This window comes from Apiospora marii (assembly GCF_038362585.1).
Source record: "Apiospora marii strain CBS 49790 chromosome Unknown utg000009l_segment0_segment0, whole genome shotgun sequence".
Classification (NCBI taxonomy): domain Eukaryota; kingdom Fungi; phylum Ascomycota; class Sordariomycetes; order Amphisphaeriales; family Apiosporaceae; genus Apiospora; species Apiospora marii.
The window spans coordinates 2,961,879-2,987,699 of record NW_027117381.1 but is presented as its reverse complement, the minus strand read 5'-3'; the positions used below and the strand labels follow the sequence as shown (position 1 = coordinate 2,987,699).

General features: G+C 55.6%; 7 protein-coding genes across 7 annotated transcripts; 2 read left to right on the top strand and 5 right to left on the bottom strand.

Annotated features, from left to right (window-relative positions):
* Positions 1-348: 348 nt before the first annotated feature.
* On the bottom strand, positions 349-2,062 carry PG985_012479 (permease of the major facilitator superfamily; the record flags this gene model as incomplete). The annotated part of the gene is made up of 2 exons (XM_066832245.1): positions 349-1,119; positions 1,202-2,062. The coding sequence occupies 2 exons, from the start codon at positions 2,060-2,062 to the stop codon at positions 349-351; spliced, it is 1,632 nt and encodes a 543-aa protein (XP_066680295.1).
* Positions 2,063-3,019: 957 nt separating this feature from the next.
* Positions 3,020-7,041, top strand: PG985_012478 (uncharacterized protein; the record flags this gene model as incomplete). Its single annotated transcript, XM_066832244.1, has 3 exons — positions 3,020-3,230; positions 3,304-3,387; positions 3,449-7,041. 3 exons carry the CDS (start codon positions 3,020-3,022, stop codon positions 7,039-7,041), a joined length of 3,888 nt encoding a protein of 1,295 aa, XP_066680294.1.
* A 143-nt stretch (positions 7,042-7,184) lies between these two features.
* On the bottom strand, positions 7,185-9,498 carry PG985_012477 (uncharacterized protein; the record flags this gene model as incomplete). Its single annotated transcript, XM_066832243.1, has 2 exons — positions 7,185-8,982; positions 9,131-9,498. The coding sequence occupies 2 exons, from the start codon at positions 9,496-9,498 to the stop codon at positions 7,185-7,187; spliced, it is 2,166 nt and encodes a 721-aa protein (XP_066680293.1).
* Positions 9,499-11,165: 1,667 nt separating this feature from the next.
* On the bottom strand, positions 11,166-14,918 carry PG985_012476 (uncharacterized protein; the record flags this gene model as incomplete). The annotated part of the gene is made up of 1 exon (XM_066832242.1): positions 11,166-14,918. One exon carries the CDS (start codon positions 14,916-14,918, stop codon positions 11,166-11,168), a length of 3,753 nt encoding a protein of 1,250 aa, XP_066680292.1.
* A 2,167-nt stretch (positions 14,919-17,085) lies between these two features.
* On the bottom strand, positions 17,086-19,261 carry PG985_012475 (synaptojanin-1; the record flags this gene model as incomplete). The annotated part of the gene is made up of 2 exons (XM_066832241.1): positions 17,086-17,256; positions 17,327-19,261. 2 exons carry the CDS (start codon positions 19,259-19,261, stop codon positions 17,086-17,088), a joined length of 2,106 nt encoding a protein of 701 aa, XP_066680291.1.
* Positions 19,262-20,469: 1,208 nt separating this feature from the next.
* On the top strand, positions 20,470-24,160 carry PG985_012474 (MICOS complex subunit; the record flags this gene model as incomplete). Its single annotated transcript, XM_066832240.1, has 7 exons — positions 20,470-20,545; positions 20,600-20,619; positions 20,686-20,904; positions 20,964-21,257; positions 22,085-22,213; positions 22,281-24,047; positions 24,113-24,160. The coding sequence occupies 7 exons, from the start codon at positions 20,470-20,472 to the stop codon at positions 24,158-24,160; spliced, it is 2,553 nt and encodes an 850-aa protein (XP_066680290.1).
* A 343-nt stretch (positions 24,161-24,503) lies between these two features.
* PG985_012473 (uncharacterized protein) lies at positions 24,504-25,256 on the bottom strand (the record flags this gene model as incomplete). The annotated part of the gene is made up of 1 exon (XM_066832239.1): positions 24,504-25,256. The coding sequence occupies one exon, from the start codon at positions 25,254-25,256 to the stop codon at positions 24,504-24,506; it is 753 nt and encodes a 250-aa protein (XP_066680289.1).
* Between the last annotated feature and the right edge of the window lie 565 nt (positions 25,257-25,821).

Sequence of the window (25,821 nt, the reverse complement as noted above, 5' to 3'; positions counted from 1 at the left end):
AGAAGGGCAGGGAATAAGAACGCATGGAGAGGAACAGTAGAACAGGCCTATCACGAGAAGAAACGGGCCGCATCGCCATGGCTCCATACTACCTCGTGACAAATACATGAATCTTGGCCGTTCCGAGGATCCCGAACGTGTCATAAGCGATGAAGCCGTACTTTGCTCAATCAGGCATGCAGATGCGACCGAGACTGCCACTTGGTTCGGAAACACACCGTCCCTTGCTGTGAAGGGTTCAGCACGCATTAATTTTGATGAACCGTTCTAATATTCCGAGTTTCGCTATATAAATACAAATAGATTAATAAAACATGACAAGACAGACCAGTGATATCATCGTCCTCATCACACATCCACCTCCGTCTCCGACTGATACTCATCCGACTGCACCTTCCTCGCCTGCCTCTTCTGGATGAGCGGGATGCCGAAGCCAGTCCAGAGCGTCAGCGCGACCACGAAAGCCAGCGCGCTGCCCCAGCCGTGCGTGGCCTTGAAGTGCGGCGCCTGCGAGCTGGGGAACTGCAGCTGCTGAAACGGGATGACGACGGCGCCGCCCACCGATGTCATGAGGCCCAGGACGAAGGCGCGCTTCTGCTGGTCGCCGCCGCAGCACTCGTTGCACCAGCTCGCCAGCAGCGGCGTGAAGCAGCCGTACGTGCCCATGGCGATGAAGACGAACATGCGCAGGCCGTGCGGCACCTCCCACGCCGTCAGGACCGAGTAGCAGAAGATCAGGATGAGGCCCACGGCCAGGCACACGGGCCCGCGGCGGCCGATCTTGTCGGCGACGAAGCCCGTCGTCAGCATGGTGACGAAGTTGACGGCGCCAATGGCCGTGGGGATGTTGTTGATTTGCGGGATCGTGAACCAGTGCGTCGACTTCAGGTAGAGCGTGAAGTATTGCATCACGTACGAGCCCGCGGTCAAGCTCCAAAGCGCGTAGCCCAGCGGGAAGACGTAGACCTGCCAGCTCGTGAAGATGCGCTTGAAGACGGTGAGGTCCAGCTTGCCGACGGGCATGCGGCCTTCCTCCTCGATGCGCTCACGTGCGCGCTGCCGCTCCCATTCGTTGAAGTACCACGCCTTGGTGTTGTGGGGGGTGTCGGGATGACAGAACTAGGAAATGCAAAGTTAGTCAACTCCCAAACAAAGACCACCACATACGTCAATTCTAAAAAGGGGAGCATCAAAAACATACAATACCATAAATAGCGACGGGGAGGGCGAGGATGAAGTCAAAAATGAACAGCCATCGCCAGGCCGACATGCCGCCATGGCCCTCCATGCCGCTGTAGAGCGCGGACTGCAGGTAGCCCGAGAACATCTGGCCCAGGACGCCCGAAATCACAAAGAGGGCCGACCGCCGCGCCAGCTCGCTCTTCCGGTACCAGGAGCCGAGGGTGAACTCGATGCCCGGCCAGGCCGCCGACTCGAACAGGCCGATGCAGAAGCGCAGCGCGTAGAACTCGGAGGCGGTGTTGCACTTGTACAGGAACAGCACGAAGAGGGACCAGCAGGTGAGGCAGAACGGCAGCCAATAGCGGGGCCGCACGACGGTGATGATGAGGTTGGCGAAGGGGGCGCCGATGAGCTGGCCGATGTTGAAGTAGGTGTTCATCCAGGAGAGCTCGTTGCCCGGGCCGAAGCCGAGCTCCTCCTGCATGCCCGAGGCGTAGGCGTTGGTGACGTTGTTGCTGTCGAGCCACTTGACGAAGAAGCAGAGGCACGAGTAGGACAGGAGGAACCAGTCCAGCTTGAAGATCAACCGCTTTTCCTCGGGGCTCGTGCCGGGCTCGTGCCAGTGGAACCATCCCGACAGTTTGGTTGAGCCCGACGAATGGGGCGCAGCCTCCGCCGGGCCCGACGCCGTGGTTCCGGCGAATTTCTCGTCCCGGGCGTCGGCCGACGAATTGTGGGAGCTGGACGGCTTCTCATTCGTCGGCGCCGCCGCCGGGGCATCATCGTGTCGTCGCTGCTGTTCGCCAGCCGAGGGAGGCCCCATGTGGGCGTCGGCGCCGGCGAATTTGGCCGCCTGAATCTCCTCAATGGGGGCGGACATGGGCGCGGTGGGAGGTGAGTGGGCACCCAGCGCAGATTGGCGAGACTCGGATTTCCCTCTCGTAATGGCCGGCCGTCGAGGGGGGCGGCTAGGAGGATGGACGAAAAGGTCGCTTTATGAAGAGAATCGGCCCCGTGCTAGCCACTATCCATCGGGCCTATTTGTCCGTGCTGAATCATTGCAAAAGGACAAGCGGCAATGGTATCATACCGGGGCTAAATCACAACAAAGCCATTTGCCGTATCGAACTTGCCAGCCAGATTACCGGGACTAGGCTGGGAGGCGAAAGTCTGGCTCTCCCCCGGCGAAGAAAACGGCGCTGGGGTCGCAAGGCAAGCCCAGCTGGTGGGGGATTTAACTCGACTGGGTAGATATTGTCGGGCCATGCCCCGACAGTAAACTGGGGTAGATACCGTTAGTCGGGGTTTCCCTGGGATGGGCATTGGCACCAAGCACCACAGAACCACAGTGGGTTCGCAAATTTCATATGATCAACATGGCATTCTCACTCCATTTGCCGCTTGCTGCTATCCGGAAGACAGATGTTGATTGCCTGATCGACAATGGCGTCAACTGAGCTGCGACCGGCAGAGGGAAGAAGAATCGGCATGAGAAAATTCGTGAACAGTGGACTGTAACCTTAATTAGCGGGAGCGGGTCGGGCTTCACTCCGCTCAGACTTTCCGTCTAATACCTCACCAGCGGACGATTGCCGACCAGACTATTCATTATGAATATGATAACATGCAGTTTGCTGAAGACGTGATCGTTGAAGATGAGCCTTACCGGGTTGATTACTAGTAACTAGATACTCTCGAAGACGTTCTCGTTGCTGTAAGAGAGACAGACAACGTGGTTGGCTTGTCCAGTGCGTGGTTAGTGGTGTAATCATCCACGCGCAACAGCTAAGTTAGGAAACGCCATAATATTGGCTTTCTGGGTCTTATATACACCAACATGGCAGACATCAGAGTCGCTATAGACCGGGGCGGCACTTTCTGCGATGTGGTGGCACAAGTCGAAGGTCGGGAGCCCATCATCTTCAAGTTATTGTCTGAAGATCCCTCAAACTACAGAGATGCGCCAACCGAAGCTGTGCGGAGGGTGCTGGAGGTGGTTGAGAATAGGAGCATCCCAATAGGAGAGAAGCTGGATGGATCAAGGATTGGTGAGAACTTCCAGTGCTTCCACTCGGCAAATTTTTGTGTGGTTGCAGCATGGCTAATGGACCGACCTCATAGCGGCCTGCAGGATCGGCACAACGGTAGCCACCAATGCACTACTTGAGCATAAAGGGGAGAAATTCGCCTTCGTGACAACGAAAGGTAATGCAGGCCGAGACCAGACTTGTTGAGTAGATGAGGGGCTGACTCCAACCCGCCCTAGGCTTCGAGGATGTCTGCGTCATCGGGGACCAATCGCGCCCCAAACTCTTCGACCTCAACGTCCGGAAGCCCAAGGCGCTTCACGCGACGGTCATCGGTGTGGACGAGCGGGTCACCATCGAGGACTACGACCTCAACCCCTTCCCCATATACCGGAGCGCGGCGGCCTCGCAAAACGACCCCGACCTCGTCACCACGCCCAGCGGCGAGGTCGTCCGGGTCCTGCAGCGCATCGACCCGGCGCAGGTCCGGCAGCAGCTGCAGGGCCTCCGGGACCAGGGTTTCGAGTCGCTGGCCATCTGCTTTATGCACGCCTACGTCTTCCCGGACCACGAGGACGCGGTGGCGGCCCTGGCGCGCGAGGTCGGCTTCGCCTTCGTGACGACGTCGGCCCAGACCAGCCCCGTCGTCAAGCTGCTCAACCGCGGCAACTCGACCTGCTCCGAGGCCTACCTGTACCCCATCATCCGAAGGTACGTCGAGAACTTCGAGTCGGGCTTCGCCCGGCTGCCGCAGCGCGTCGAGTTCATGTGCTCCGACGGCGGCCTGAAGGAGGCGCAGAAGTTCAAGGGGAACGAGGCGCTGCTCAGCGGCCCGGCCGGTGGCGTGGTGGGCATTGCTCGCTCGTGTTTCGACGAGGCCGAGGGGACGCCGATCATCGGATTCGACATGGGTGGTACAAGTACTGACGTGTCGCGGTTCGACGGGAAATACGACCATCTCACCGAGACTACGATAGCCGGTCGCACAATAGCGGTGCCGATGCTGAATATCTCCACCGTGGCCGCCGGCGGAGGCTCGATCCTTTTCGCGCGCAGCGGTCTTCTCGTTGTCGGGCCCGAGAGCGCAGGCGCGCATCCAGGTCCCGCCTGCTACCGGAAGGGCGGGCCGCTGACCGTGACCGACGCCAACCTGTTCCTCGGCCGGCTGGTGGTGTCCTCGTTCCCGTCCATCTTCGGGGAGCACGCCGACCAGCCGCTCGACCGTGACGTCGTGGTGACGAAATTCGACGACATCACGGCCGAGTTCAATCAGCAGACGTCGCAGAGCCTCACGGCGGAAGAGGTCGCGCTGGGCTTCCTGAACGTCGCCAACGAGGCCATGAGCCGGCCGATCCGGAACATCACCGAAGCCAGGGGCTTCGCGCCGGAGCGGCACAACCTGGTCAGCTTTGGCGGCGCGGGTGGCCAGCACGCGTGTTCGATAGCAGACAAGCTAGGCGTCAAGAGGATCCTGATCCACAAGTGGTCTTCCTTGCTCTCCGCGTACGGCATTTCCCAGGCGGAGCTGCAACACGAGTCTTATGAGCCGTATGCCGGCAAGTTCACCATGGAATCGCTCGGCCACATCCGGGACCGGCTAAAGGGGCTGAAACAGCAGGTCTCGGCCGAGCTGCTGTCTCAGGGGGCAGAGTCGGACTCCATCACCTACGACGAGTCCCTGGTTCTCCGGTACTTTGGTACCGATACAGCTATCACGATATCCAAACCCGACGACGAGGACTATGGGGCTGCGTTTATAGCCCATCACCTACGCGAGTTCGCGTTCACCCTGAACCGTAACATTGTCATTGACTCGATCAAGGTCAGGGGTACGGGATCGGCCGGTGCCGTCGTACGTGACGAGTCACCATTTAAGGAATTAGCCGCGCTGGCCGCGAATAGCAACGACACCCTACAAGCGGAAGAAACGCAAAGGGTCTACGTCAGTGGAGGCTGGCGGGATGTGGGCGTGTTCCGGCTCGAGAAGGTCCCGAAAGGCTCGGTGTTGGAGGGACCAGCTCTAGTCATCGACAAGACTCAGACCATCTTCGTGGAGCCCGGCTTCAAGGGGTACATCTTATCAAGCCACGTCGTTCTGGAGAAGGTGCAGCAGAATGATTCGTCGGCGATCGCCGGCAGTACTGCCATCTCGGCGGACTCGATTAACCCCATCCAACTGTCCGTCTTCGCCCACCGGTTCATGTCCATCGCCGAGCAGATGGGCAACACCCTGCAGAGGACGTCGATCTCCACCAGCATCAAGGAGCGACTCGACTTCTCCTGCGCCATCTTCTCCCCGGACGGCAAGCTCGTCGCCAACGCCCCCCACATCCCGATCCACCTGGGCTCCATGCAGTTCGCGATCCAGTACCAGCACCGGCTGTGGGAGGGCAAGCTGACGCCCGGGGACGTGCTCCTGACCAACCACCCCCAATGCGGCGGGACCCATCTGCCCGACCTGACGGTGGTCAGCCCCGTCTTCTTCGACGACCAGATCGTCTTCTACGTGGCCTCGCGGGGCCACCACACCGACATCGGCGGCAAGGGCATCACGTCCATGATGCCCGAGAGCAAGGAGCTGTGGGAGGAGGGCATCAACATCAAGTCGCTCAAGATCGTGAGCGGCGGCCGCTTCCTCGAGGACGACGTGCGCGCCGCCTTCGCCCGGGCCGGCGAGTTCCCCGGCTGCAGCGCGACGCGGCGCATCGCGGACAACCTGTCGGACCTGAAGGCGCAGATCTCGTCCAACCAGCGCGGCATCATGCTGCTGATGAAGCTGTGCGACGAGTTCGGCCTCTCCGTCGTCCATACCTACATGCACGGCATCCAGGCCAACGCCGAGGTGGCCGTGCGCGACTTCTTCAAGCGCGTGGCGCGGACGACGACGACGACAGGATCCAACCAGGGGGCGCCCCTGGAGGCGACCGACTACTTCGACGACGGCACGGCGATCCGCGTGCGCATCACCCTCGACGCCGAGACGGGGTCCGCCGTCTACGACTTCGCCGGCACGGGCCCGCAGACGTGGGGCAACTACAACTGCCCCGTCAGCATCACGCACTCGGCCATCATCTACACGATCCGGTGCCTGGTGGACGCCGACATCCCGCTCAACGAGGGCTGCCTGGCCCCCGTCACGATCCGGATCCCGCCGGGCTCCATCCTGAACCCGACCCCCGCCGTCGCCGTCTGCGGCTCGACCCTCGCGAGCCAGCGCGTCGTCGACGCCATCCTGCGCGCCTTCGGCCGCTGCGCCGCCTCCCAGGGCTGCGCCAACAGCTTCGGCTGGGGCATGGGCGGCCGCGACCCCGCGGACCCCGCGAAAATCCTGCCCGGCTGGAACTACGGCGAGTCGCTCGGCGGCGGCGTCGGCGCGGGGCCCGGCTGGCACGGCGAGTCGGCCACCAACGTTCACTCGACCAATACGCGCAACACGGATCCCGAGGTCATCGAGAAGCGTACCGCCGTCCTGGTGCGCCGCTACGGCGTGCGCCGGGACAGCGGTGGCGTCGGCCGGTTCCGCGGCGGCGACGGCGTCGTCCGCGAGATCGAGGCCCGCGTCCCGCTCAAGTTCAGCATCCTGAGCGACCGCCGCGTCTACCGGCCCTACGGCATGGCGGGCGGTGGGCCCGGGGAGACCGGGCGCAACTACGTGTACAAGTTCAACGACGAGGGGGCGCTGGAGAGGATCAACATCGGCGGCAAGGCGGTGGTGAGCCTGAATGTCGGCGAGATCATGCAGATCAATACCCCTGGAGGCGGCGGCTGGGGTACCCCTGACGACAATGCAAAGGCCATTCACCATGCCGAGGAGCACGACCAGCTGGGTTGAAGAAGGCTTGTATTAAATCAATATCATGATATCGATACAGTTGTAGAAATAGGTGCCCAAGCAATCAGACCACTCCATACAGGATACTGTAGATACATTGGTATATATTTTTTGCACAAAACAACACTTGGGCGAGCATTCTCTCAGTCCGGGGGCAAAGTAAGCACCCTCGATTGCGGGCTGCCCTCTCCAAAAGCAGTAGTGTCATTCGAGAAATAAGTAGAGCAACGCGAACTTAGCGGCCTCACGTCGGGCTCCACCTCGCAGACCAGATGCGCAGCGCTCTTCTGGAGCTTGCCGGGCGAACCTTGAAACAGCGTGAGCCTTTTCACGCGGATGGTTCCGCTCGAGGAAGACATCGACGACATAGTTGCCACCGAGTAGGCCGAGTCGGGATAGGAACCGAGACCAGGGATGGGGCTTCTTCCGCCGCCTTCATCCTCCTTCTCGTGTTTGTGCTCCGTTTGCATCATCGATGACGCCGGCGCCCAGTGTTCCATCATCCTCAAAGCCCACGACGTTGGCATCGTAGAGGCGAGCTCCGGAATGGCCTTGCCGCTCATGAGCACGCGCCGCAGCGGGATCGAGTGGACAAAGACACCCATCATCCACTCGTCAATTTTTCGTATCAGCGTCTGCGCACGCCGGGCCTCTTTCGCGCCCAACGTAGGGTCGCGTGCCAGCCGGAAGGGCATGTTGATAGCTCTAGCGTGGAGACGGCCCATGGGGCTCGCGGCGGGCGACCGGCTGATCTCGGTCTGGAGGCACTCGAGCATCCTCGTGATGGCGCGGGGCCCCGCCTGTTTGAAGGTTTCGGCTCGGTCGTAAGCATGGTTCTGCACGCGCAGGGCGTCCAGGAGCGTGGCACAGTACACCGGAGACTTCTTGTCTTGCAGAGGCACCTGCCAGCACGAGTTGACCCGGTGCATCACCGATCGCATATTGCCTGTGCTTACTGAATGCCAGAGGGCGTCATGTGCCGAGGATCTGTAGGACTCGAGCGTCAACAAGTCCTCGTGGCCCATTATCGCCAGCTCTTCTTCCAGGCAGCCAATCGTATAGCAAACACGGGAGTATTCGCGCCAACCCAGTGTCCGGGCCGTTTCATCATCGTCTAGTTTGGCCAAGGCATTGCAGATTTCGGTCACGCAGGCGGATCGGTTCCAAGGATGGCCGGTCAGTTCTCCCTTTGGCACCCAATAGTAGTCAGAGCGCAGCATCAGACCTGATGCCTGCAAAATCCTGGATATCTCATCGAGGAACCTAATCACGAAAACGGGATAGGAAAGTTGTGAGGTGTCATCGGGTCTGGTGATGGGAATGTCCGAAGGCTTAGGGGCGGAACCCCAACGGCGGAAGAGCCCATCAATCCACGGCTTGCTGGACCCTTCTTTTGGAGACCCTCGATTGAAGTCGTCAACCATCATCTTATGGGAGACTGCCAGATGGTTCATGAAATCGCCTCTGTTCTCGAAAGCAGCAGGGCCTTCGCAACCCCCGAAGGCATGACGCTTGACCAGGTGTTGGCCTTGTCGGATAAAGCAATCGTCGTCCGTCCAGTAGAACTTGAAGCTGCAGAGTCTGCAGACGGAGTATCCATCTGTGCCATGGTACTCGAAGACATCGTCGATGCCATTCAGCTCATCGCAACTCCAGTGACACACCTGGGGTGCGATAGGGTTCTGAGCCATATCTCGTAATGATTTCGGTTTCATATTGTTCGTACCAGGCCCGTAGCGTGGCATACTGGTCCTGCTGCTATAGGATAAGTCGCTCTTCCCGTCTTCTTTTCCCGCATTGTGAGAAGAACTCCAGTTCGGGCTCTCTGAACTAGACAGAATGTCTGATACCTCGTTTGGTACAAAAGCGACCTCCTTTTCGAGCTGTTGTAATCTCTGTTCGAACTGGGCACACTTCTCGGCCGCTATTTCGTTATAAAATCTAAGGCGGGTCAGAACATGAACCTGGAGAGTCTGGGAGTGTGGCCAGGACATGCCTTCCAAGAAATGTAAGATGAAGCCATAAGACAGCGCGGTGTGCAGACAGCTTGGTGGCTAGTTCATCAAAGACTTCTCGATAGCCCGCGTACCGGATCCGCTTGAATAAATCATTCCACTGGTTACCACAAGAAGGCTGCAATGCATCATCGACGACCCAGTCCTTCATTTGGTTCAAAAAGTCTTGTAGGTCGGTTTCCAATCTTTTGAGCGACATCTCCAGCCTGGGCTGCTCGGTCGCTGTATCATTTTGCTTGTTGAGTAAGTCGACGGTATCTTCTAGAATCTGTTCCAAGGACCGCAAGTCCTTGAGCACATCTGGCGCTGACGGAGGCTGGTATCTGATGCGTTTGAGGCGATCTCTCAAGATAATACTGGCTCTCAAAGAGTCGCAGGAGAGCCTTCGAATGTTACTGACTGTTTTGGCCACAGCGCCCCCTTCATTTGATCCGTTGTCCATGGTTGATAGCGTATGGGTGGGCAGTGCGACATCTCAGGAACGTTCAAGGGGATTCGCCACGATACGCACATGGCGACTGCCTGGGCTACATATGGCAAAGGTGCCCGTCCTTCTGACGGAAAGCCTGGCCCCCAGGAACCCGTGTCCAGACGCGCCTCGAAGCATGGCTGTACCAGACAGGAGCTATCCGAAAGAATAGACGGGCATCTATCAGACAATACCTGAAGCGGAGCGCCATCAAAGTCGTTAGTGGTTACATGGTGCACAGATCTTGGCCAACTTCTGCGACCAGTCGCCGAACCATACGCCATGTGGACTATCGCCTCAGCCTCCAGCAGTTTACATCTGATGGGAATGCCACGGAGGTCGATCATAGTATGTAGATTCGATAGACGTGATCTAGCTGCCCATGGTATATTTGGGACCATGGTATGAGCCGGAAATTCTGGATATACCAGGAGACCCCATGACACAACATAACACTGTGCTTCATCTTTTTGACTGCTGGTCAATGAAGCTTAAGTGCTGCATCGGAATTGGAGAGCTTCGAATTGCTAACATGATACAGTTCGGCCACGAGATAAAACTCAAGTTCGCCAAAGTTTTTTTTTCTCTTCTTTCTCGAAATGATATGACCGGTCCGTTCCGATGCCGTCCACTGGTAGATGGTTGGTGCCTTGCATTTGATCGTCAGCCTGTGCAAACATATGCTCGGTGAGAAGCAGGGTCACACGGCTAGGTAACATTGAAGCCGCAGCCAAAGGCACTTCAAACCACACTTGCTCAGGCACCGTCGCCACTGCCATTCGCAACTGCCTTTAGTATTGGGTCGAATACACTTAATGGTCGTAGCTGCCTCCAACGACATCGTTACGTTTGGCCGGTTTCTCGATGCGTGGAACCTGCCGAAACTCCATTCATCCTAGAGAATCAATTATCGCAATAGTTGCTGCCTAGAACCTCGTCCCTTTGCGAGAACAAGCTTGATCAGTAGTGGGAGCGTGCCACTACGTTTCCCCAAGCAGGAATTGAGGGCGTCGAACCGTTAGCAATAAGCTTTGCCATCCGATGTACGAAACAACGGCGGTGAAACATGCATGTCTGCCACAGGTGGCTATCAGTCTTCGTACTCGAGTACAGCGACAGAAACAGCGTTTCGAACTCTAATTACTTCGGGCTTCAGCAGTCGACTCGATGTCCTGCTGATAAAGGGAGAGTGCAGTGCACATTTCACCAATCATGGGCGGGCGGGAGCCGACATTGCCGGATTTGCGAGGCTCGTTCGTCATGAAGAAAGGGGGTATTTGTTCTGATTACAAACTGTACTGCTCATCCAAGCTCTAATAGATTAAAATCAGGCACGGATATATCCCGTAGCCTCCTGTCGTCAAAATACGACCTAATGCTGGCTGGCTACTCCTGAACCCATGTGACCCAACCGACGCCGGAGCTGATGCTGTAGTACAAGTAAAAGACAAACACGAAAGAGAAAAGGAGCAAAAAGGTGTAAAAAGTAAAAATGACAAAATAGAGGCAAACTGCAACCGAAAGAAAAGGTGTACAGTCATGTAATAATTGCTCGTGAACGCAACAGCGACAAGGCCGGGATATATCTTCCGAGAGTCTTTCCCGTCCGCAATTCGTTTCCAACATCTCGTAGCGGCCATTTATAGCCATAGCAGCCACCGCACCACGCCGACGATACCGCTACCAACGCCCATGAAGATCCTGGCAATCGTGACAATGAACCACACGTACCACATGAGCCCGACCAGGGCCCACTCAACCAGGAGCCAACCGCCACGTCTCGCCCATCTGAAGCGCCGCCGCTTGCGCCGCATCAGATTGTCAATCACGTCAAGGACGTGTTTGACCTTGAGCCGCTGCCCATCGTTGATGTCCCGAGAGCACTCGTCGGCATCGTCAGCAGCACGCCGCGTCATGTCAATCAACTCAGTAGCGATGCGCTGGTGCAGCGCGTCGGCACGCCCATGCAAACGTCGCACCTGGTTCTGCGCAAAGGAATGCATTTGCTTCTCGAGGGTGAAACTGGACGCCTCAACACCGGAGCTGAGGATTCGCGCACTGGTTGCATACAGGTCTCGCTGGGAGACCGCGAGATTGGCCTGTTCTGCAGGAGTAAACCGTGACAAGTCATCCCACGATAAGCCAGCAGGCGTTTCTTGCAGCGTAGATAACGCACGCGGTTCTTCGAAGCGGCGTGCAATTTCCATAGCTTTAATGCCCGATGAGAGAACAAGAGCACGAATGCGGGCAGCTTCCCGCTTCGACAGTTGCGTTTTCCGCTGCAGTGCCGACGACTGATCTGAAATTGACCAATGACGTGAGCCAGCCAAGGAGTCGCGCTGCATTCTCGAGAGTGCTGGTACGCCCATGACAGCGTTATTGAGTTGGCCAGACGACTTCTGCACTCCGTCAACCATCTGAGCCCTTTTCCGTCCGTCAGATTCCGACTCGGACACGTCGGAAACAAAAGGATCGCTGTTGTTCAGCTGCGCCATTGGTGACGGTCCCGGCGAGGCGCTCACCACATCAATGCGTGGAGGTTTGAGTTTGTCGAATCGGGTTGAACGACGACTTGGGGGCGATGTGGCTACAGGGACGTCCAGTGCACCGGCTTCAGAAGAAGCTGGCTTTTCCACGTCCGATGCAGGTTTGAAGGTAGGCATAACATCCAGGTAGTTCTTCGCTTGTTTGTTCTCCTGGGGCAGGGCTGATTCCGTCTGCAAGATGGCCTCGGGACCTCCAGACCTTCCCTTGGAGAGCCCCTGCTCCGATTCGTCGCTAGATGTATCGGACGTTGAACCATCATCATCTTGGTCTTTCTTCCACAGCATGTCCGAGACTTTCGATACACCGCCGCGAATGATTCCATCAATCTTCGCACCTCCTTTGAAAATGGTTCGCAGTCCAATTTGATCATCACGTCCCAGCCTGAGACTGCCCATGGATTTGTGGGACTTGTGACTCTCGCCAGTGTTGCGTGAAGTTATTTTCGGCGCTGGGCTGCGTGATCTCGACCTCCTCCCCATGTACCCAAGGCTCTCTGTAGAAAGAGAGAGAGTGGACGATGCGACTGGCTCAATGGGGCTATCAGAACCTTCCTCCTTGATGGTGCTTACCGGGTCAGCTCTGTCCTTTTCCCGTTCCCGTTCCCGTTCCCGACTCCGATCACGGAACATGCTCTTCACTTTCGAAAAGGGGTTGCGCACGGGCGATGAAGGGCGGCTGCTTGGTGGCGATGGGTCCATTCCGATACCTGACATGAAGTTGTTGCGTCGTTTCACTGGCTTGAGGTCTGGCGATGGCGGCGCAGAACTATCCAGGTCCATCGAGAACCTTGAGCCGAAGCCAGGAACTTCCAGACTTTCGCGGAACGATCGTACTGGAGAATTTGGCCTCACCGGAGCGCGCATAGTCTTCTCCGGGTCTCCCCTATCTTCTGTCCGCGAACCTAGACGGGCGTGGCTCTGTGATGTAGGGTCAGAAGACCCGTCGGGCATCACATGAATTGGATGTGTTTGTTTGCGACTGTCAGACTCCTCGTCAAGAGACCGTTTCCGGTCTTCCAGAGCCTCCCGTGCCATCATCTCATTCATCTGTTTTTCTAGAATAGCCTTGCTATCAGCACTGACGGTCCCGCTCCGCCCTCGCCTTTTGCGATCAGTCTCGCTTTCAGACGTATCGGAGAATGAACTTCTTCGAAAATTGAGGAAGTCATGATGGCTATGCACAGAACTATTGTGCCGGTGATGCATGCCCCTGAGCTCATGAAGCTTATGTCTAGCTCTTTCGCGCGCACTTGTATGTGATAAGTCAGTGTCCGCCTTCGATATCGCGTTAGAGTCCGAAGGCTTTGGCTCAACCGAGACATCATCATGGCCATGTTCGTAGCTTTGGCGGGCGCGTAAAGAACCCGCCGCAGCCTCTTCTTCCTGGTGCGACAAGGGTTTCGATGAAGCGGGCGCTGGTGTGGGGAGTATACGAGCGTAGTTTCGATCTTCAATCAGGAATTTGTTGTCGTCTTGTTCTAGCCAATTGACATCGGCAAGCATATCTGCCGGATCGATTATCCAGTCGATCCTAGGCCGCTTGGGTTTGGCGGTAGCTGAAACGGGTACGGGTATGCTCGACGGTGGCTGCTGAGAGCCTGGTGGCATCTGCGCACCTGGAAAAGGGGGTATGGAAACGGGTCCTGGCATGAATGGGGAGGCAGCCGCACATCCAGCAGCTTGGTCTACCCAGTCTGTGACCTTGGACACATCGGAGAAGCCTTGAGCTTCGCCATCGATTGCTCTCCTCTCCCTTGCCCGAACCTTCCGGTTGCGTATGTACTGTAGTGGGTTGTAAGGCCGGCCCAGTGGCCCATACGAGTTGGAGTTGAAGGGATTCTGGGGAGAAGTGCTGGTTGTAGGAGAATTTGGCATACTAGACGTCGATGGACGACTGTTTTGTTGTATGCCCTGGTCCAACGGGGGAATCAACTGTAGAAGACGTCTATGCTGTGCCATGAGCTCAAAATGCTCTTTTGCTTTTTGGGCCCTGTTGAGTGTCGATGCGGAAAAATGATATGTGTAGTTTCCATCAGGGTCGAATGTAGCCTGATGCAGAGGGCTGTTGACACGGGGATTGGAGGTCGAGATATTTCGCAAAGGAGCATTCTTTTCAGGCTGTGGGGACAAGTTCCGAGAAGTTCGTCTTTGCTGTTGGAGATGTTGCTTCAACCCTCCGCCGCTGGGGCTATCAGGAACCGGCGCAAGACGTGGAGGCGCCGGGGTTGAGACGTGTCTTCGTTGGGCCATCCTCCTCGACTCGCTGAGGTTCAGAGCCATATTAACGATCTGGGTTGAGTCCATATCGAGGTGAGCAGCGTTTGGCCTTGGGGATGGGATGCGAGAAGACGACATTGGGCGCGCATTCGGACTTGAACGACGCTCTTGGCGACGGCGGGACCCCGCGTAATCCCCCTCCATATCCTTCGTGTCGGCGCCCATGTCAAAAGTCGAAGAAGAGCCGGAATCGCTCCTGTCTGACGTAGCTCCCACAGGGCTCTTCCCTTTCCGCCGACTGTCCACAGGTATTTTGGATCTCCTGCGTGCCCCATCTTGACGTGGCTGGGTCTTTTCACGGGGCCGGGCGGAACGATCGCTTGTGACTGGATTCGGGAGAAGAAAGCCCCCTGAAGGCCGTGGCCGATACGATCGGCGTCTGTTCCGCGCATCGTCATTGGCGTCGGGGTCTATCACTGGCGGGGATGAGTCGTATAGGGCGCTGGCATCGGCGCTTGACTCGCCCGTTTCGTAGCTGCCATAGCTCTGTCTGGATCGGGACGTCGAGGATTTGGAGTGGCGCGGTGCGGTCTTGACACGGAAGTTGTGGCTCTCATTGTCGTCTGCCATGGCGCGCTACTCGGCCGACCGACGAAGGACTACGTTCCAATCAGTCGCATGCCAGGCTGCGGGTGGTATCTCAAGAACGTTGGCCGTGCGGAAGATGGAAGCCGGGGCGCATGTTCTCTGGGTGTCCAAACGCAATTCAATTGATTAGAGACATGGGCGATATGCTAAAAGGGAGGTTGCGGCAGGACGATACGGCGTGGCAGATTACGAGATTGCCATGTGAAGGGGGGTTTAATGAAATATGCAGAGCCCCCAAATACTGTGACCAGCGCAAATGCGTTGGCGTGATAACCAGACAGGCGAGACAAATGGATGTGGACGTTTATGGAGTGGCATGTGTTAGAGGCCTTTGGCGTCGCCTGAGAACGTTAGCGCACGGCACTCATTTCCTGGCTGTGTAAGTAAGAGTACCTAAGGTACCCTGTGGGATGGTAGTTGCGCGCGTCACCTCCGTCGCTCATTTTCCCCTTTCTGCCACGCCCCAGCTGGGATCCTCGGCCCATGGGTAATACTTGTGTACATACTACCAAGTCAGGCACAAAAGTCCCGACAGACATAGTTCATACTTGCATGGATGGTATAAATTCAACCTTCCAGAACGCACGTGGATTGATCGATTAGGTAGCATCCGGCCAGGATGATATGCCACATCCCTACTGGAGAATCGATGCATCGCACGCCCAACCTGGATTTCTAAAGGGAAGGCAATGCGGCATACCTACCTCGTATGCAGGTTGCCGGCGCAAGTAGATTGTTCATCGTCATCAACAGCCATTCGAAACGAAAGGCCACAGATGCACAATGGACATTGGAAGATGCAATGTTACTCACCATGCTCCCCCTCCGAATATGGCGACGTTGGTGGGAGTGCGCCCTGAGATCGCCATTTTCAAGCGGTTCTACTATCTCAATACTCTCGCTCTACTACGCATGCAAGCCGAACTCAGTCTCCTTAGAAAAGAACTGCGGGAGCAGGTCAATATAGATTCACCAAGCCCAGACAGAGCTGTCTATGACCGTGACTGGCGGGATTTGAGCCAGACCAAGTTGTATTGATGCCATGACTTTCGGGGAAGCATTAGTACTACAGTATCAGATGCGCAAAATAGGATCACCTGCATAGTCAGAACTGGGACCCTCGCGTGGTTAGACGATGCATTAGCATACGGGCAACATGTGGCTCAGCGGACCTGACAAACAGTTGTGGAAGAACAACGACCTTCCGAAGCTGGTATGACCTCGCCCGGATGAAGGGTATGGTGCGTTCGCGCGATCCATCGGCCATAAGTATTTGTAAGAATGAAACAATCCTTCGAAATACCCGATTCTATCTGCCCGGGGGGCCGTTTTCTCTTCTGTGAAATGAAGGACTGGCACATCTAACTCGAATGGAAAAATCTGATTCTAACGTTTCCAACGGGGAGACGGTCCGCAACTATCTACACTGTCTGACACGCATAGAAGCTGTGTTGAGCACAGCACTTGCCTGGTTGTCCTGCGGCGGCTATCGCCGTTCTGGATGCCATGACGAATATGACGCAACGGTTACTCATCTTTCTTCTTCTTTTTCCGCTCTCTTTCTCGACCATCGGCGGCATTGGATTCCTTGTTACGCTTCTGGTCATCTTCGTGTTGTTTGCTCTGGGAAGTATTGAAATGTATTTGGCATGAGTTTGGAAAGGATATAGTGAAAGCAAATTACATTATGTGGTCTTCTCGTGGCAGAAAATGGGACAGATCAAGTTTCGATTTACTCGCATTAGGTCAAGGTCTTGGATAGTGTCGTCGTCACCTGTCGACCCCTGGCGTCAGTGTTACTCTTACAGGAATAAAAGACATATTTCAGGAGGGTCTAACGGAAACTCCTAGAATGGATGACGGTACTCTCATACAGCCCCCTTTCCATTGAGGCATGTGTGCTATAGAGGACGGTAATTCTCGTGATTTCATGTCGCCTACCAAAGGTGATTGATTTCGCGGCACGTTCTCGAGCCGCCAGATAGAAGAAAAAGTCGAGCAACATGCTGTTAAGGTCTATTAATTACTTAGTGTACAATGTATTATAACCCGGCAAACCCTACACAGCCTCAGAGCATCGAAGGCAAGAAGAAAAAAGAATGACCCTGGCAAGTTTTCCTTTCCCGACAAAAGAAACAGCCACCTTCCCCTACTCGATTCTCTTCTTCCCCTCCTCGACACTGAGGTACTTTGCAGTGCTCAAACCCCGTTCGTGCTTCGCCACTAGCGGTCCGATCAGCTTGTCCTTCCTGATCTTGCTGATCGTGTCTTGGTAGCCTTCGACAGCCCACGGGCGGGGGTTCAGCTTGGGCCAGTTGACCTGTAGAGGAGGTTAGTACACTACGCCAGCTGCGATATCGCATATGAGCAACCATCTCAAGTGGACTTACATATAGCATGCCGTTGCTCATAATGAAGCGACCACACCAGGCGGCAACGACTGTCCAGAACATCATGAATATCCGCATGGTGATGACGGAAGCGTCGGCAGGTCGGCGTGTAAACAGCGCCAAGAATATGAAGAAAACGCTGAAGCCAAATACATAGGGAATGCTTTGAATGAGCACCGGTCTACGGTCCGCAAAGACGAGGGAGGAGCCAATGTTGCCCTCCGAGGGCTCGTAAGCCCCCAAGAATAGGTCAAATGCGTCTTGGCGCGGTCCATCGCGGAAGTTGTTGAGATAAAAGCGAGTGACGGCAATGTTACCATCTGCCAGCTTGCCAGCAGTAGTGCGTGTACCCATGCGGGTGATATCTGTCTTCATTGCACCTGTGCCGGCATAGGCGCGCGAGACAGTGTCGGCATTATCAGCCCAGATATTGCGGAAGAGGAAGTAAAATTCCGTGTCGGCAGTGGCAAAGTCCTCGCCGCGCTGCAGAAGCCCAAGGTCCACGAACATACGGTCCAGAGTCCAGCGGGCCAGCATGCTTTGCACGACATTCGTACGGTCCAAGGAGTCCATGCAGTTGGTTCGCACGATGCTGGTCTGGAAGTTGCGCGTCTCCAAGCCTCCGTTGGCCGGCATATCAACACCGCGGAAGTACTGTTGTACCATCAATGCATCCTTGAGCTGATCGACAAGTAGCATCGCGCGTTGCATCTGCATGCCCCTTGTTTCGTGGTGATAGTCGAAATACACATAGTGCAAGCGGTCATACTCCTGCTTCGAAGAACTAGGCTCAACCACGTGGAACTTCTCATCCGTCCTAGCATCAGCCTTGGTACCTTCCTTGGGCGAAGTTACAAGTGTTGACACCATCTCCTCGTAGGCATCCTTCATGCGCTTCTCCCGCCCCTTTTGGTTGACCAGGTTGACCAAGTAGTTATCGCCATAAATTCGAATTTGCTCATCGAAGTGTTTCTTGGCCGCGGGAAGCGCCATCTCACATGACTTAACCTGCAGCTTTGGCGTGTACTTGAGAGCGTTAATTTCTGCCCAGTAGGTCGGTATGCTTCCTCTGGTCTGAACGTATGAGAGAATCTGCATCTCTTTGCCCTCGGAGCCGCCAAGCTTGCCGCTTTGCATGTCGGTACTCCCAGCAAATCCGCCCATGCCACTTCCTGTATCGTTCAGAATGACCACTTGTTCCGTCTCGTTGTAGTTGGCCGCATGTCCCTCTGCATCGAGTCCTCGAGTGAAGTATCTCGTGCCGGCACGATAGCGAGACTTGCGCGTGATGAGACTGATGGTCAGAGGCTGACCCTTGAGGGTGGTCGGTCGAATCTCAAGAGTTCCCCACATGACAGGCAGGATGAAAGGGTCGGTAGCAGGCTGAGCACCATGCTGCGACCGGCTGCCCCTCGCACGGAATTCCATGAGGTCCGTCTGGACAAACTTATTCCAGAAGAAACGGTCGTCGGCTCGCATCCATAGGGGCTTCGAGACGTCGATGTTGGCTTGTCGCTGGAAGCTGTTGGTGAGGTCGAGCGAATAGGAGAAGTACATGGGCCCTGTCATGACGAAGGTCTTGAGCAAGGAGAGGAACTGGTCCTCGTCCGGGTCTCGTATCTGACGCTCGCGCATGGGCAGGAAGTCGGTCGAGATGACCTTGTATACCATATGGCCTTTGAGGCGACCCATGGGCTGAGCCTTGGTGATTATGATGACATACTTGTCCAGTCTCAACCTAATCATGCCCAGGATGCCAGCAACGCTGGTCTGACGGGTGATGCGCTTGTTGGGATAGGAACTTCCTTCGCTCAAGCGCAAATCCCCGGTGGGACGGTCGATGACCAGAGCCGGCGCATTAGGAGAGGAGGGCGACGTGAAGGTATACGACTCTGGCGCCACCTGGACGTTGATATCGCGAAAGGGGAGACTCATGGTGACGGTGATGGGCGGGCGTTGATGGCCTGGACCTGCCCGGGGTTACAGAAGCGATAGCGGAGTGTGTTCAAGTGCGTCGGTCTTCCTTAGAGCATAGTCCTGTCGGGTCGTTGTACAAAGTGAACTGTGAGTAGGTAAGTACTTGTTGCAAGTGTTGTAGCCTGGTGATGGAGCAGTAGCTACTGACTTCTTTAGCAATGCTGCCACGATCCCCTGACTTTATTAACACGAATTGACTTCCAGGGGGTGCTCTGGACGTATTGCGATGGGGAAACCTGGCAAGCTTGTGATGCCAGTCTAGCGTTCAGTGGATGCTTTCGCCCGAGTAAAGCAGCACGGGCCGTGACCTCATAGTGTGCGTGTGCGTCTGCTGCTGAGCCACATCTTTGTGCAGATGCCCATCGACGCAGCAGCACGTGGATCATTTGATTGATTAGGTGGCGGACGGACATTCATTCCTCACCGAAGGCAAGTACATCAATGTAGTCTCCTTTACATTCACAGCATTTACAAAATACATAGCAAGTGCAAACGGGGGTGGTCATATTTACAGACGAAGCCGAGTACGGATGCTTGAATCCCTATCGACTTTATGTAGGTAGTTTGGAGCCGACATATTCCGTCTGTTGGTACAAACTGTAGGCAGTGCTAGGTAATATTGAAGGTGGCTCATAGAACATTTGGGCAATTTAATATGCTGGAAGCACATCGAGCTTAGACATTGGGGTCTGGAGTTACTCGTCACCTGTTGCCTTAGTGCAGGTACATGTTCATAAGTGTGTGGCTAGGAGCGTAGGTAATCCCCCCCAACAGCGATAATCTTCAGCGCAAAGCAGCGCACCGAGCACCCAGAGCGCAAGGACCCGACACCCGCGACCATTGGAACTTCCGGGCGCCACCTGCATTCATCCAACTGACGTGGGCCAGTTGCTCAGCCAGACAGAAGACTGGAACAGCGGAAGCTTCAACAAGGCAGTCACATTTGAATAACGGCCATCCTAAGTACAGCCCAAACGAAATCATCTACACTTACACGGCATTTCATCACCAAACCTTCACCAACAAAGAACGATTTCTTCTCTCCTTACGCCCATAACGAAACCTTGCCTCTTCGCCTCTGGAATACCAGAATCCTACAACTTTCACAACAAAGCGACCCGTCGCAACCCACCTAGATAACCCACCGACCTTCTTTCATCGTCACAATGTCGACCAGAGGTGGCCCAGCAGCTGCGCGTGGAATGAACGCTCGATTTGCGCAGTTCAAGCTGGTTTTACTAGGTACGTCCCATTCTGACGCCTGCATTGCGCTTCAGTGCTAATGTCGTTTTACAGGAGAATCCGCAGTCGGCAAGGTAACGAACGGCCCTCTCGGTTGATGCGAAAATCTCAAGCCATCCTTACTGACTCTATACGGGCAGAGTTCGATTGTTCTTCGTTTTGTCAAGGACCAGTTTGATTCCTACCGAGAATCCACCATTGGCGCTGCATTCCTCACACAGACCATCTCTTTGGATGAGAACACCACCGTGAAGTTCGAGATCTGGGATACGGCAGGCCAGGAACGCTACAAGTCCCTGGCACCTATGTACTACCGCAACGCGAACTGCGCCGTCGTTGTATACGACATCACACAAGCTGTGCGTTATAGCCTAGCAAGAGATTGACTAGAAGAGCGAGGCTAACCTTTCTGCTATAGGCTTCTCTGGACAAGGCCAAGTCATGGGTTAAGGAGCTGCAGCGACAGGCGAACGAGAACATTATTATCGCACTTGCGGGAAACAAGTTGGATTTGGTGACCGAGCAGCCCGACAAGCGGGCTGTACCCGCCGCGGATGCCGAAGCGTACGCCAACGAAGCTGGTCTCTTATTCTTCGAGACCTCGGCCAAGACTGCAGAGAATGTGCGTGAGCTATTCACAGCCATCGCCAAGAAACTGCCGCTGGACCAAGTCGGTCCTAGACATAGCCGACCTGGACAGCGATCAGGAGGCGTGAGTCTGGGGGCGAGCGGTGAGGGCGCAAACACACAAGCCGGGGGGGCTTGCAGCTGTTAGGAGGCTTCATTTGGAATTTCTACGAGAGAGCTGCCGACTCAGATCCGGTATCCTCTTTACTATCGGAGTATGATGAGGTTGGACGGCATAGGCTTTATAATACACTGCGTTGATTCGAGTTTGATATCCATTTATTGTCTGATTAGGTAGGCAAGTAGGCAGAGAGGTTGGCAAATCGCAGTTAAACAAACAATTCATGAAAACATACACCGGAGACCCAACGACAGTGGATAGCCTGGAGTAAATACGACTGTATGATTGTACGATCTGGGGAATATAGTTGAATTTTATGCATGGTTGAAAGCAACGATGGGGATGGGGTGACATTTACTACATGGCTCTATGAATGGCGACGGGGGCCAGTTACCAGACCTTTTCCTGCTTCATCAATATGAACATACGTTCGATAGTGATACGTGCAATAGTGCCATTCTTATGTAGAGTTGCCTCGTTTGTCCGTAGCTTTGAAGCAGCAGCCCGCATCGTCAGATCAATTTGGTCACGCCTAATCTGCCAAATGTAATTATCAACCGCTGGCGACGGGAAGCTTCAATCAATCCAGAGTCCAGACTGCCCGCTGCTGCATTACGTATGACCTGGCTAATACCTTGTACCTGTGTACTTGCTGCCCGGGATCCACCGGCAACGCAAAAAAGCTCCATAGCCTGTCGACCGAACCCGAGCTCCCCAGCAGCACAGCGTTTTTACCTCAATCAGTGCAACAACACCACCAGTCTATCCACCACAACTGCTCTCTTGGACAGTTCCTCGATGTCCTCATGTTGCGGTCTTCCTTGCGATCCGTAAGGGCAGTGGGCAATGCGCCCATTGCCTCTGCTGTTTCCCGTCAATGGCAGCCTGCAATTGCCTCGACTGTCCGCGTGGCTGGAAGGGTACGACGATGATGCAATTCCCCCAAATCTGCTGCCACGAACATGTCATTGACCAAAATATATGCAGAGATTCTATGCCGACGACAAGAAGATAGACGACTCGAAGCTTCCCCAGTCTGAGACCACAACCTCGGTCGCCAGCGAACTCCCTTCGCTGAAGACAGAAAGCCAGGTCGCAGCCAAGGATGTTCCTCTCACACCTCCCGAGCCCGAGGCCATTGCGTCTTCAGCAGCGACTGGAGCAAAGCTTCCTACGCCCCCGCCTATGCCGGTCAAGAAGGAGAAGGGCTTCTTCCGCCGTCTTCGCAACTTGGTCCTTACCCTTATGATTCTTGGCACTGTGACGTTCGGCGGTGGTGTTGCGTATTCGCGCATCAGTGACAACTTCCACGACTTCTTCACCGAGTATGTGCCTTTCGGCGAGCAGGCCGTTCTTTACTTCGAAGAGTTGGACCTTAAGAAGCGATACCCGCGCAGTCTGACTGGCAGCTTGTCGCGACCGAAGGATGCTGGTGCCGAGATCAAGGTCGGTCCCCAAAGCGGAGCTTCTTGGAGAGTTGCAGACAGCGGCGAGAGGACCTCTAGCGCTGTCGGCAAGTCCTCCCCCAAGAAAGAGACTAAGAGCAAGGGCGAGTCGAAGCCTGTGTCCGACGCCTCGGCGAAGGCTGTTGAGAAGGTTGTTGAACCCACGAAACAAACAAAATCTGCGGGTTCTTACAAAACCCCCGAAGTTGACGAGCCTTCTCGGTTCCCGCCTGCTTCCCCTATCGATCCCCTCACAGTCAAGGATGCCGAGGACCCCGTGGTTCAGGATTTGGTTAAGATGCTCAACGATATCATCACCGTGGTTAACGCCGATAACTCGGACGACCGCTTCTCTTCCACTATCGGAAAGGCTAAGAACGAGCTTAACAAGATAGGTTCCAAGATTCGCGCTCTGAAGACCCAGGCCGAGGAGGAAGCTGCCTCCCAGGTTGCCTCCAAAGTCAATGAGTTTGACTCAGCTGCCAGCGAGCTTGTAGCGCGTGTTGAGAAGGCTTTGATTGCTCAGGAGAGCGCCTGGCGCGAAGAGTTCGAGGCTGAGATCAAGCGCCTGCACGAAACATACAACTCACGCATCCAGACCGAGATGGAGCGTGAGAAGCTTGTCAACGAGCAGAAGCTTACCAACAAGCTGCTTGAACAGGCCGTCCAGCTGAAGCGCCAATTCCAGTCGGAGATCAAGAAAAGCGTCGAGAGTGAGCGCCAGGGCCGCTTGGGCAAGTTGGACCAGCTCAGCGGGGCTATCAAGGAGCTTGAGCGCCTGACCACTGGCTGGAACGATGTGGTGGACATGAACCTCCGGACACAGCAACTCCATGTCGCTGTCGAGGCTGTTCGTGCTAGCCTCGAAGACTCCGAGCACCCCCGACCTTTCGTCCGCGAACTTGTTGCCCTCCGATCAATTGCATCAGATGATGAGGTCGTTAACGCTGCTATCGCATCTATCAACCCTACTTCCTACCAGCGCGGCATCAGCAACCCCTCTCAGCTCATCGACCGATTCCGACGTGTGGCCTCAGAAGTACGCAAGGCTAGCCTCCTACCCGAGGATGCTGGCGTGGCCAGCCATGCCAGCAGTTATGTCCTGAGCAAGGTCATGTTCAAGAAGCAGGGACTCGCGGCCGGTGACGATGTCGAAAGCATCCTCACGAGGACACAAACCTATCTCGAAGAGGGTGACTTGGACCGTGCGGCGCGAGAGATGAACGGGCTCCAGGGCTGGGCCAAGACTCTGAGCAAAGACTGGCTCGGCGAGGTGAGGAAGGTTCTCGAAGTCCAGCAGGCGCTTGACGTAAGTTGATTCACAGTTTTCTCATTCGGTATACCATCATCATATTCTAACCAACTGTCTTGCAGGTTATTTCCACCGAGGCTAGACTTCAAAGTCTCAAGGTTGAGCAGTAATTACGAATTGTAAAGGTTCCCTATGTTGACTGTATACTTGCCATTCAAGCGTATCATGAGGCGGATACGCCTCTAGAGATGAAGAATGGGGGCCCTGGAGTCTGTACTATAGAAAATATGAATAGACCATGATGCCTAAGATGAACGGAAGACCTCGCTTTATTGGTGAATGTCCTGTGTTTCTAGAGCAACAAATGAGGTATCCTTATAGACTGCAGTTTGTGGGCTGATAATGGGTCTGGGTCATAGTATACTTCATAACGAGGTCTCCAACCAAAACCTGAACGCCGTACGTGATGCAGCAGCAGTGATATGATCAATCATACAGTCTGGTATCTTGTATTCAACCACTAGCTTCTCTAGCTGTCTCATCTTTATAGCTCACATGGCCTCCGTAAAGAACCTCATTTACGCCTGCCAATGGCACATCCATGACCGCGTCGGTGCCCCTATTCCATATGCGATGCCAATCGAGATCCCTCGCCGGCATCTGGTGGCGCTTACTGGCGCCCTTCTCATCAGCAGCAGCAGCTCTCCCCTGCCCCCGGATGCGGCCCCGGGAGTCGATAGTAGCGACGTTAGCCGCGTCGTCGACAATGGTCTCGAGGTCCGTTAGGGGCAGCGTCAGGTACTCGACGTTGTAGGCGGCCAGGGCGACATAGATGTAGACGATGAGCATGACGAGGAAGGCGGGGATGGCCAGCGCCCACCACCGGTTCGGGTAGTAGTAGATGCCCATGGCGTGCAGGAAGGCCGAGGGGAGGTACGCCCATAGCAGGTAGACCAGGAACGTCAGCGTGCTGAACAGGTACAGCACGAAGCCGTAGTACTCGTACGTCGGGACCTGGGGCGCCGCCCGCGGCACCGGCTCCAGCTCGTCGTCCGAGGCGTCGGGCGTCGTCGGCCGCGAGGGGCGCAGCAGCGAGGTCAGCGAGGGCGAGGGCGGGAGCGGCGTCGGCGGCCGCCCGTAGAAGGGCGGCGCGAAGTAGTTGGACGAGATGGGCGGCAAAGGCTGGGCTTCTTCGTCCGACGAGGCCTCTTCCGAGGACGTCTCTGGGAAGTCGAGCGCCGGGTCTTCATCGGAGAAGTCGGACATGCTGGGCGGGTTGCGATAGGTTGGCAGCAGCGGTTGAATGGTGTGGGCGCGGATGTACCGTAGACCACCGCCAAGTATTAGCCAATTCAAGGCGTAGGTATGTAATCGATTGGCGCAGTTCGCAGGACTAGACCTCAGACAGGTTGGACGATCATCACCAATAGCCGGCTTCTGTGCTATTTTCCAAAGCGCCAGGAGCTGGCTTCAAAAATCAGATCTCGAGCTTCACGGGTCCCGACTGCCATTGATTCGAGACGAGGGTCGCATTTGAACATCAATCGCAGCTCCCCCGCTACCTACCAAAAGGAATACATATGGGATGCCTGCGCGGTACCTGACTAGGAACTATCGAGTGCACGGACCCGGCGGTTTCCAACTGGTTAGCAGGTCGCAACCGCTAAGACTCAAGCTGCCTGCCACTTCCAATTCGCACCAGCCACGCGACGCGGTTCAAGTCGAAGCTATTGCGATTCTCCCAACTCCGCGAAGCATTTCCAGCCTTCTTGCAATTGCCAAGCCAACACACAACAGGCAGCAAGACCACCGAATCAATCGCAACACATCG